Genomic DNA, 13,030 nt, shown 5'->3' on the forward strand with positions numbered 1-13,030 from the left:
TATCTTTCTCATCTAATAGTTGCTTAGTGCAAGATTTCCAGCCCGGGAAGTGGATTGGGTAAGGCCATAGGAAGGGAGACATCTACTACATGGATCATTTGACTCTTCTTACAAACTCTTTTTGTACTTATGTCCAAGATAAAAGTATTGAAACTTGGCATAAAAGACTTAACATCCAATTACTCTAAAATGTTTCTTTTTTCTTTTGGAAACAAATTTTGTAAAGAAAAAGATATAAATTGCAAAGAATGCATTTTTTGAAAAATGAAGTCTATTCTATTTCCAACTCGGACATTTATCTCAATAAGACCTTTTGAATTGGTGCACTCAGATGTTTGGGGTCCATCTCCGGTTATATCTAAATGTGGTTATTCATATTACGTAACATTCATTGATGACTTTACTAGATATGTGTGGATTTATTTCCTTAATCTTAAATCAGAACTTTTTCTTTCTTTAAAGAATTTTGCATGAAAGTTTAAAAACAATTTCAAAGTAACATATCTATTCTTAGATCTAATTCGGGTGGAGAATATCTATCCAATGATTTTTAAGATTACTTAAAGCAAAGTGAAATTTGCCATTAAAGATCATGTCCTAGAACTCTACAACAAACAGGCTAGCGGAAAGAAAACATAGGCATATTATAGAAACCGCTAGAACATTGCTTATTTCCAAAAATATTCATAAGAAATTTTGGGCCGAAGCCGTTTTAACTTCCACCTATTTAATAAATCGTATGCCATCATCAAATTTGAAAAATATCTCTCCTTATGAAAAGCCTTTTAAATTTGCACCCGATTTCAATCGCTTTCATATTTTTTGTTGCAAGTGCTTTGTCCTCTTGCATAAAAGAGATAAGTTGTCTCCAAAGGCGATTGAATGTATTTTCCTTGGATATGGTGAAAATAAAAAAAGATATAGATGCTTTGATTACAAAAATAATAAACTTTATGTTTCAAAAGATATGACCTTCCTAGAAGATGAAAATGGTTTTGAAAAACTTGATAAGAAAGATAAAATTGACTATATGTTCTTATATGATCTTTCTCCAACGAAAGATATGTATGATGATTCTTTGAATCATTTTGAAATAATAGATGATACACATCATGAAGTATCCAATATTGAAACATCACCAAGTAGTGATGACATCATTAATAAAAATCTCCATGTTTATACCCGGCGTGAACAAAATAAACCTATTAGTGCTCTAGAAAAATATTCTCAAAATAATGAATCTATAGAAGAAACCTCTCTTAGGCGATCTTCTAGAGAATCCATTCCACCAAATAGGTTTGTATCATATGAATCACTTACACCGAATTATAGGGCTTGTTTGATAACCTTACATTCATATCATGAGCCCGCACATTATAATCAAGCAAAAAATATGCCTCATTAGATTAAAGCCATGAAAATTGAACTAGATGCTTTAAAAAAGGCTAACACTTGGAAAATAGTTAAACTTTCTTCAAACAAAAAACCTATTGGATGCCGGTGGGTTTTTAAAGTTAAAACTAAGACTGATGGATCTTTAAAACGATAGAAAGCAAAATTAGTAGCTAAGGGATATTCACAAGAATATGGTATTGATTATGAAGAAACCTTTGCACCCGTAGCAAGAATGACTAGTGTTAGAACCTTAATAGCTGTAACATCAACTAAAAAATGACCTATATATCAATTAGATGTGAAAAATGCTTTCCTTAATGAAAAACTAAACGAAGAAGTCTGTATGGATCCTCCGTCGAGATTTAACATTGGACAAAGTCAAAATCTTAAACTTTTAAAAGCATTATATGGCCTTAAGCAAGCTCTCAAGGCTTGGTATGATAGATTTAGTAATGTCATGATTAAACTGGGTTTTGGTTTATGTTATACTGACACTACTCTCTTTGTGAAAAATGCAAGAACTAGTATTATTGTTCTTTTACTTTATGTCGATGATATGATTATTACAGACAATGATCAAGTTGGTATTTGTAATGTTAAAAATATGTTAAAAGATAGCTTTGATATGTCTGACTTAGGATTCTTAAGATATTTCTTAGGAATTAAAGTTGCATATTCTACTCGAGGATATATACTCTCACAAATGAAGCTTGCTGCAGATATATGTTCTAAATCTAGAATTTCAGATGACAAGAAGGTGGAAACTCTTGAAATGATCAATGCAAAATTAAGACTCGAGGATGGGGTTCTTTTAGAAGATCTCACTCCCTACATACAACTCATTGGTTCTCTCACTTATCTGTCCATTACCAGACCAGATATTGCGCATGTCGTTCACTCTGCCAGCCAGTTTAAGCATTTAGATACATCAAAAATACCATCACGAAAGGGCTATTTTTATTCTCATTCTCATTAAATTTACTTGCTTATAGTGATGCTGATTGGGGAGGTAATCCTAATGATAGAATCTCAACTACTTTTTTTTATGTATTTTTATAAGATTCTTTAATTGCCTGGAAATGCAAGCAACAAAAAGTCTCGTTGTCTTCCACTGAATACAAGGCTATGGCAACCACCACAATGGAACTCGTGTGGATACGAAGTTTTCTCAAAGATATGGGTGTAGACATCTCTGGACCTTCGAAGCTGTGCTGCCACAACAAAAGTGCAATTTATATTGCCAGCAATCATACCTTCCTTGAGCGCACCAAGCACATAGAGATGAATTGCCACTGTGTTTGTGATGAATATTTGAGAGGCACAATTACCTTACGATATGTCACATCAGAATATCAATTGTAAGACTTTTTCACTAAAGCCCTTCTTGCTCTCCGTTTTATTTTCCTGCTTAGCAAACTTTCGATCATCTCCCCATAAAGTTTGAGGAGGGTATTAAAATACATGTACTCTCTCTCACACACACACATATACGTGAAGTACTCGATAGGGGTATTTTTGTCATTTCACATAGTTGTTTTAGAAACAACTATTTTTATTAAATAGGACAATTTTCTATTTTTTTAAATGCTTTTTATTTGAAGCATTGGGGGTCCTACATATAATCGTTGGGACCCCCAATGGCTCCCTTTTTGTATAAATAGGAGATTTCCCTCTCTTGTATTCTTAAGCTTTTGAGCTCCTCTACAATAAATATTTCGTATTTTTTATGTGTGTAGCTTTTTTAAAAGGCCTTTTGTATTGTCCCATAGTGGACTTCTCTTATCTCTCTCTTGTGCCTTAGTGCTTGTCCGTTGTTGGACATTGTGAATGCTTTAGCATTCTTGTTTTACATTTCTGCATACTTCAGTGGCATTTATTGATGATTTTACTAGATATACATGGATATATTTTATGTAAAATAAGAGTGAATTGTTTGATATCTTTAAGAAATTTTGTGTGTATATTGAGACTCAATTTGCAATTAAAGCGAAGATTCTTCTCTTAGATTTAGGGAAAGAGTATGTAGGGCATAATTTGCATGAGTTCTTCATGGAGAAAGGAATAATACATCAGAGTTCATGTCCATATACACCAGAACAAAATGAAGTTGCTGAGAGAAAGAACTGACGTATACTTGAAACCGCTAGAGCTCTATTGTTTAATAGTGGAATGCTCAAGGAGTTTTGGGTTGAAATTGTGGAAGCAATAGTATATTTGATAAACCAAATGCCATCAAGGATTATTGGAAGGGTGTCCCCACATAAAAAGTTTGAAAGAGAGTCTGATTATGATTTGTTTTTAGTTTTTAGTAATACTTATTTTGTCCTTGTTCCATCTCAACATGGAGATAAATTGTCGCCTAAAACTATTAAGTGTTGTTTCATTGGATATCCTAAAGGACAAAAAGGATATAGATGCTTCGATCATGTGGTAAAAAAGTTTGGACTTCTAGGCATGTAGAGTTTTTAGAGCACATGCCATGCTATAAGGGTGAGCATCAAACTGTGATTTTTTAGTCTACTTCCTCCTTTTTTTAGTTCATTTCCCAGATGATCCTGAAAAAGATGAGTGGGTTGCCTATAGTAGAAGACCATCGAGAATTCCTACCCAATCCTTTCTTGAGCAACATGATCAGGAAGGTGAAGTGAGCAAGCTAAAAGTATTTTTTGGGGTTTAAGGTTGCATACTCAAAGAGGTTATTTGTTAACTCAACATAAGTATGCAACTAATTTGATTAACAAAACAAGGCTAGCTAAGGATAAGAAGCAAATAGATACTCTTATGGAAGCCAACTGCGAATTTAAGCATTCAGATGATGATCTTCTTGATTATTATACTGTGAAATGTCAGTTGTTAGAAAGTTTGATTTACTTGACCATCTCAAAACGAGATATCAATTTTTTTGTGCATGTGGTGAGTCAATTCATGAGTGCTCCTAGATTGTCTTGAAAAGAAGTCGTTATCCACGACTGGGTTTGGATCTCGGATCCAGACCCAATTTGGTTTTATTTAAGTCACATGCTCATTAATGGTCTTTTGTAATTTAACCTATTGTGCAATGGGTATTTTCGTACCCTAATACTTACATTTGCATATATTTAATGATAAGCTACAGACTGCAGACCCTGATTAAGGATTTTCCAGCAGCCACGTTCTCTCTCCCCATTCTGTGTTGTTGCTTGTGGATGAATGAAGGAACCCATGATTTCTATTATGGTATCAGAGCCACAGATCCCATCTTGAAGATCAGTTCCTCTTATGAGCATCAGGTAAAGCTGCTTTGTCTTCTTCTAAGGTACCTGTTTCCTTTCTTATTGCTTTTATCAATCTCCCTCTTTATTCCTTTTGTCTTTAAATCTACCATCCACCCGAGATCTCTTCTTCCTCCTGTCCCCTTTCTTATTGCTCATTTTGATTTCCCGCTTTATTCAAGCCAACGTGTTTCTCTTATTTCCAAAAATCCAAAACTTGGATTTGTTCACGTTGTCATATTTTCCTTCTCTTTTCATATTTTCCTTCTCCTGCCACATTGCCTACTATTCTTTCTTTCACATTACTGCACGTGATCTTATCCATCCATAGCTAAAATAATCACGTAAGATCAGATTTTGATCTATGCATGATTTCAAGAGTTGAAAAGGATCACGTCAAACTCATTTGCAAATTGACGTCAGATCAGATTCTGATCTGGACGAGATCCCAGATCTATCTTGATTAACTAATATCATCTTTGAACTCATTTCCATCTCTGTTTTGTACTGTTTGTCTATTTCCTCATAATTCTGAAAATAAAACATGTTATTTTGAAAATAACGTACCTCTTACTGATTGAATTTTATTCAGAACAGATTCTTTACTGCACAGTTCTGATTTTTTGCCTCTGGTTTACCAATTAAAAAAAAATGTAGGAATTCTCTGATATTAAATCTCTGTTCAGATCCTTATTAGAATTCAATAGTAAAACCTTGCACTTCAAGACTTTATCCTAAAGATTTTTTTCTTCTTTCTCCCCTAAAGCCTTTTTCTTCTTTCTTCATCCTGTTTTCTTATTCCTTCTTGTTTTCAGTTTCAATAGAATATGGACTCATTTTCTCACTCTCAATCTGGTCTTTCCTCAAACTTTCTTAGTCAACTCGTGTCTGAGAAACTGAACAATTCCAATTTCCTAACTTGAAAGCGACAAATCATACCATTCATAAGAAGTCTGGACCTTTCTGGACATCTGGATGGTTTTGTCCCTGCTCCTTCAGAATTTATACCACAAGAAGACAAAAATGGTGAGGGAGATCCTTCTATTATCTATGTTAGAAATCCAGAGTAGGTATCCTGGATGAAGCGAGATCAAGCGTTGGTTGCCTATATCACATCTACATTGTCACAGGAAGTGCTTGTGGCAATTTCAGATGACTGCTTAGCAATGCAATTATGGCATCGACTAGTTCAGACATATTCTCAAGTTTCTCAGGCTAGAGTATTATTTTTAAAGGAGTTTCAAATGCTGAGGAAGGACTCCATGACTATCATGGAGTACTTGAACAAGATGAAGACCATTACAGATCAATTGGCCATCGTGGGATGTGCAGTTAGTGACAAAGATATGGTGCAACAAACTCTGAGTGGGCTGAGATCTGATTACCATATGATGGTTACTTCCTTATTGTGTTTGTCAGATTTACCTACATTAGGTAAATTTGAAGATCTTCGTCCCAAGCTTTTACAATATGAGATGACCTTGAAGGGATTTTCTGAAGATACTCATGCTCATGTTGGAGCACACGATGTTCTTGCCACAGGAGTTGCCTATGGGCGAGGACGTGGTAGGTATGACTTTCGTGAAAGGGGGGTTAAGAAAGGAATGAACTAGGAAGTCGTGGAATATTACCTACACCCAATGTTCTACCTAATTCGCATAGACAAAGATCAATACCTACGTGTTTTCTATGCAATAAAATGGGGCATATCAAAGCTAATTGCTGGTTTAATCCTCAAAATAGAGGCAAATAACCAGAGACAAGAAAGGGGTCAGATAAATTGAAGAACAATGGCGAAGTCAAGGAGTTATTATTATCTGCCTTAGCTGAATTGAATTTAAAACAAAATAATCAGGGCACTTGGTATGTCGATTCTGGTGCAGCCACTCATGTCACTGGTGATGCTGGTAAGCTCCTAACTCTTGTTCCTTATGTTGGTAGAAATAGTATAGTCACTGGAGATGGATCTCATCATCGTATTTCTCACATTAGAAACTCTGGCATTCCTATGTCTAATTCTTCTCTTGCTCTTTCAAATGTCATTCATGTTCCTAATATAAAGAAAAATATTGTTTCTGTCTCTAAGCTTGTAGATGACATTAATGCTTCAGTTGAGTTTACTCTTTTTTCTGTTCGTGTCAAGGACCTTCACACGAGGAAAACGTTCGCTGAAGGAAAACGATAAGAGAATATGTACGTGTTTCAAGAGAATCCTTCCACTCGTGCTCAGCCTGTTGATTCCACCTTAAATCTCACATCATCATCTTCTTCAGTTCCTCCTGAGAGTGTTTTTAGCGTTTCTGAATGTATTGAGCCGAATCTTTGGCATGGTCGTTTGGGTCATTGTAGTAGTCGTTTTATTGAAAAGCTTGTTTCCAGCATTCTTATTCTCAAGTCCAGTCTAAGTTTGAATGTCAATGATAAAAAATGTTCTAGTTGTCTTCAATGTAAGAGTCATGTTCTTCCATTTCATTCTATTAATAAAAGAGCTTCAAGACCGTTTGAAATTATTTGTTCTGATGTTTGGGGTCCGACTCCAGTTACTTCCATGTCTGGAATCAGATATTATCTCATTTTTGTTGATAGTTATTCTTGGTATACATGGATTTTCTTTATGAAATGTAAATCTGAAACCTTTCGGTTATTTCAGAATTTTCATTCCTTTGTTCAAAATCAATTCTCTGATAATATCCTTTGTTTCCAATGCGATGGAGGGAGTGAATTCTCCTCAAATGACTTTATTAATTTTCTCCAGACAAATGGAATAAGTAGGTGGGTGTTTTGCCCTCATGCACCTCAACAGAATGTGATTGCTGAACGGAAGTATCACCATATTGTCGAGAGTGCAATGAGCATGATGCATGATAGTAACCTTCCTGTTACCTTCTGGGCATAGGCTTTCCATTCAACGGTTCATATCATAAACCGATTGCCCATGAATATCTTGGAAAACAAGTCACCCTATTTTTCTTTACATGGTGTTCATCCAAATTATCATGATCTGCCGATATTCGGGTGTGTATGTTATGTTCATGTTGACAGTTCAATGCGGCACAAGTTTTAGAATAAGGCCTTGAAATGCAGATTTGTGGGGTATGCTGATGATTATAAATGGTATATATGCTATGATCCCGTGAGTAAGCATATCAAAATATTGAGGAATGTTGTATTTGATGAATTGAATTTTGACCACAATGCTAACACTTCTCCTGAAATTGAAGTTTATCACCCCTGGTTGAACTCTGATCTCTTTTCTAGTATTAATGATGTTTGTCCTACAAAATGCAATCAAAGAGATGAGACAAACATGTCTGATGCTGCACAACGGATTCGGGAAAGTGTCACTTCAGAACCACTCTTGGTTCCCAAAAGGTATAAAGGCATTGTTTACTCTCGACGTGAGAAGGAGACTCTTCCCAACTCTGATAAGGAGATGAATTCTTCTTCTGCTTATGTTACATCCTCTGTTCCCAGAAGATCTACTCGACCTAGACATCCTATTGACAGGTGGGTTAGTTATGAGAATTTCACCATGGAAAGGAAGATCAGCCCACAACATTTTATCAAGCAGCGAATTCTAAAAGATGGATTAAAGCGATGAACGAAGAAATGGAGGCTCTTCATGAATGTGACACTTGAGAGATTGTTCCCATACCACACGATCGAAATGTGGTTGGGTCTAAGTGGGTGTATAAAATAAAGTATAAGCCGGATGACACTATTGAGCGATATAAGGCTAGACTGGTTGCCAAGGGCTTCACTCAGGAACAAGGACAAGACTATGATGAGACCTTCAGTCCGGTTGTGAAAATGGGCACTATTCGAATCATACTATCATTAGCTATTGAGCATCAGTGGATTATCAGTCAACTGAATGTGGAAAATGCTTTTCTACATGGAACTCTGAAGGAGAAAGTGTATATGGAGCAGCCCATTGGGTACGCAGAAGGGAACTCCAAAGAATATGTGTGTAGGTTAAAGAGAGCTATATATGGTTTGAAGCAGGCTTCTCGATTTTGACAATTTTTCTCTTGAAATAGAGAAATATGACTTAAGTCAGTTTCTTCTTGATCATTCTCTTTTCATATTCAAATGTAAAGATACAGTTACCTTGTTATTAATATATGTAGATGACATCATCATTATAGGTAACTCTAATGAATATATTGAGCAAGTCAAATATCTCCTGAACCACAGATTCAAGATGAAGGATCTTGGTAAACTGCGATATTTTCTTGGAGTAGAAGTTGACAGAACTACTGAAGGCATGACACTTACTCAACATAAGTATACTATTGATGTTCTTAGCAAGGCAGGTATGAAAGATTGCAAGCCTCTAAGCACACCCAATATACTTCATCAAAAACTTAGTTCCCAAGATGGAGATTTGTATGAGGACCCTACAGGATATCACAGAATAGTAGGGATGCTCCAATATCTTACCTTTACTCACCCTGATACATGAACCACATATTGGGCATATGGAAGCTATTAAACGCATTCTTCGATATTTGAAGGGAACTATTGGGGATGACCTTCTGTACAGAAAGAGTATGAATGAACGTCACATGCATGAACTTGTTTACACAGATGCAGACTGGGCAGGAGATCCAGATGAGCGCAGGTTAGTCTCAGGATATTGTGTTTTCGTTGGCCTAAATCTTGTCTCTTGGAGCAGTTGAAACAAAGGGCTATTGCCAGGTCGAACACAAAAGCTGAATATAGATCAATGGCAGCTGCTACTGCCGAAGTAACATGGATTAGACACCTGTTGACAGAAGTAGGAGAATTGATATCTAAATGTACTCTCTTATGTGACAATCAAAGTGCCATCAACATGTCATTTAATCCTATCTACCACAGTCGTGCCAAGCATATTGAAATTGATCAACATTTTGTAAGACAAAAGGTCGAAGAGAAGGAAATTGAACTTGAATTCGTTCGGATTGCTGATCAAGTTGCTGACTTGTTTACAAAAGGACTTATCAAGGACCGATTTTGGATATTTAAAGACAAGTTGTTCATGATTCAAAACCATGTACAACTTGAGGGAGGATGAAAATAAGTCGTTATCCACGACTGGGTTTGGATCTTGGATCCAGACCCAATTCGTGGATAACAACTTATTTTCATCCTCCCTCAAGTTGTACATGTGATTTCTATCACGTCTCACTTGACAACAATTTTGAGGATCATTAGATAAATAAAACGCTCTATTCTTTTCTGTTTCGTCTGCTTTGGAGTTGAGGGTCTCACTATGATGGAGGTTTTAGAGGAGTATCTCAGGACAAACATTCCACCACAGGGTTTTGTATATTTTTGGGTGATTTTTCGATATCGAGGAAAAGTAAAAAACAATAGAGTTGCTTTTTCTACAACAGAAGAAGCAGAGTATTGCACTATGACATGGGTCACAACAGAGATTATACAGTTGAGATGACTTTTAGAGGATATGGGTGTTATGGTTGATAGTGTCACTCTTTTTCGTTGTGACAACCAGAGTGCTATTCACATAGCTAAAAACCTGGAGTTTCATTAGAAAACTAAGCACATTAAGATAGATTGTCACTTCACTTGCAGATCTTACTTGGAGAGCATCATTTCATTGTCATATATCGGGACCCCTAGTCAGATAGTGGATTGTTTGACCAAAAGTTTGCCTTTGAAGACATTCCAACCATTTATTTTCAAACTTGGAATTTTTATATTTTCATCATCACAAGTTTGAGGGAGAGTGTTGAGGAATGTAATGTTCATATTACTAGTGATTGTGCTACCCTCTATCTTTTGTATATATATTTATTTTGAGGGATATCCTTGTAATTGTACCATTAAGGCCTGCAGTTAATTATTTTTGTCTTTTTGTATAACCAAAGGGTCGACCCCTATATGTTGTATTTTGTTCATTCTTTGAAGTAATGAAGCTCAAGTTTTCTTCCTATTTTCTTGCTTCTTCCCTTATGCTTTTTTTTTAATCTTTGAACCTGAATAACCATTTTGTTATAGTTATAATGTGTCTGTTTACTGAATCTCATTTTGAAAAGTCAACTATATATGCAAACGAATGCTAGGAACCATGTCCCATGAAATAAGATCTTCTTTAGCTAAAGTTATAAGTACAGCTGAGATTCTTACCAACACCAAACTAGTCTATGAGCAACAGAAATTATTTGATGTCATGATGTCTTTCATGGATTTAGTTTTTCAGATTATCAATGGTATCCTTTACCATTTTAAAGTTGAGTAGAGTGTTGGTTTATTTGTTGTTTAAATAGTTAAGCTCCATGAATTTACTATTCTTGGTTGATTAGCATTATCTTCTGTGTTTTTCTGCAAAAGAAATGTTTGTCATAAATTTTTATGCATTCTTGCATGAATATGAAGTGCATACAAGGGTTTGATTGTCATTGTTCGTTATCTAGATAATGCTATTATTTTAATAGTGCTCGTATTCTCGTTCACAGATATAAGATCTATGCCGAGGGCTATGCGTGGTCTGTGAGTTTGAAATACATCCTTTCTTGTGGTTCACTTCCAATGATCATATCACCTCGGTACTATGATTTCTTCAGTCGTGGTCTTATGCCGAGAGAAAGTTACTGGCCTGTTAGAGCTATAAAGCTTTGTCAATCTATAAAGTTTGCAGTTGACTGGGGAAATGCGCATCCTTTCGAGGTAGTAAATGCTATATCCCATAAAACTCTAAATTTGTGCATCTTTTATTATGTATTATGTTTTTTCTCTCTTGCCAACTGGTTCAGATATTTCATGCCTAAAACTACTTGAATGCTTCAAAACTTGTCTCCAGCCCAGAGCATACAGATATACATGTTTAATAGACATCACTTTGCTGCATGGATTGGTTCATCTTACAGAGATCAACCTAGTGATGCATGAAGTCTTTGAAATTATCATTGCATTATTGGTGGCTTGTTTTTATTCTTAGCAGAGAGAAATGTTTTCCCGCAAATTTTAAGGTTATGGAAAATCAACTTCAGTGGCAATTTCTCTGAAAATCGAGGAACTTTGTATGGTTTTTGCCTTTTAGTCTTCCAAAAGAAGTCATTTGAAGCCCATGATGCTTCCAGTATATCCGAAAGATCTAAACTAGGCATCCTAGGTAACCAGTCATAGAAAGCACCCCAACTCATCCCCGTGCAAAGTGGATTTTTTTTCTAAACAATTGCGGAAACCAAAACCCAAGGATCCGGAGCCTCAAATACTTAACAATATTCCAAACCACAAGGGATCTCTGCATTGAACCATCCAATCAAAATAACTAACTTTATTAATAAAAAATCGAAGTCTAAGAACAAAATTTAAATTAAAGTGTAAAATCACTGAGCTATACAGTCCAAAAACAATAGAAGTCACGCAGTCTCGTAGGCTCCCTGTGGCAGTCGTCTTCATCACTAAGCTCCAGATCTTGTGAAAAACATAAGAAGTATTGGGTAACAATCAAAGATTCTTTTTACGAATTTCTCTAAAAATCCAAATAGGCAAGAAACAACATAAATCAAATTTATGCAAGTATTCAGAGGAAATAAAACAACAATCTCATAAACTATTTACTATTCAAGCATTTAAAAACAATTATCATGCAATGACAATATCTCACATGAAACATGTTAAAATGTAACATGTAATGTAAATACACATATAATATATATATTATTTTTATAATATATATATATATATATATATATTATATATTTATATTTTTTATTCTTTCTTTTTCATTTTTATTTTTTTCTAGTTCACTTTGAACCTATGTCACATGGGTGCGGGTGCGGGTGCGGGTGCGGGGGTGCGGCACTTTCAAAAAACTTGGGTGCGGGGGTGCGGCATATAAAAAATTATATTTATGTTTATCAGATTAATTTGAAAGAAAAAATAAATCCAGGTGATCGTGATGTTTCAGAAAACCCTACCCCTGTAAAACCCAGGATTTAAAAAAAAATGGGTAAACTCGGGTCTGGATCGGGTCGAGTCTGGACCCGACCCAGACCCAAACTGGATACCCCACCCTCGTGCTTTTATAAAGCAACAGAGGGGTTAGGGTTTTCTCATTCGAGAAAACCCTCCCCACCACCACCGCTTGCCCTGGTCTCTCCTCCCGTCCGACCTCCAGCTGCCGGTCGACGGCTCGTCGAAGCGCCAACCGATAGCCTACCCCCCACCCCCCTGTGCTCGTCCTTCTCCCTCTCTCTGTTACCCTCTCCTATCCCTCGGTTTCCCTCCCTCTCGAGCTCCCTTAGTCACCGGAACCCCGACGAGCCCCACCGCTCGTTTCTCCCTCTTTCTCACAGCGTTTTTTTGACAGTCGACCCCCCTCCCGCAAGAACCTTGTTCGCCGGCGACTTCAGCGCCCTCCACGACCTTCT

General features: G+C 36.2%; 1 protein-coding gene across 2 annotated transcripts in view; it reads left to right on the forward strand.

Moving 5' to 3' along the window:
- LOC149833576 (O-glucosyltransferase rumi-like protein (DUF821)) overlaps positions 1 to 13,030 on the forward strand; it is a 110,750-nt gene that overhangs the window by 45,332 nt on the left and 52,388 nt on the right. For both annotated transcript variants that reach the window (XM_090010874.1, XM_090010875.1), the window contains exon 5: positions 11,111 to 11,321. In XM_090010874.1, the coding sequence (XP_089867000.1) occupies positions 11,111 to 11,321 (211 nt within the window). The remainder of the gene's footprint in view (positions 1 to 11,110; positions 11,322 to 13,030) is intronic.

Source organism: Nuphar pumila, chromosome 6 (assembly GCF_984573655.1).
Source record: "Nuphar pumila chromosome 6, dmNupPumi1.hap1.1, whole genome shotgun sequence".
Lineage (NCBI taxonomy): Eukaryota > Viridiplantae > Streptophyta > Magnoliopsida > Nymphaeales > Nymphaeaceae > Nuphar > Nuphar pumila.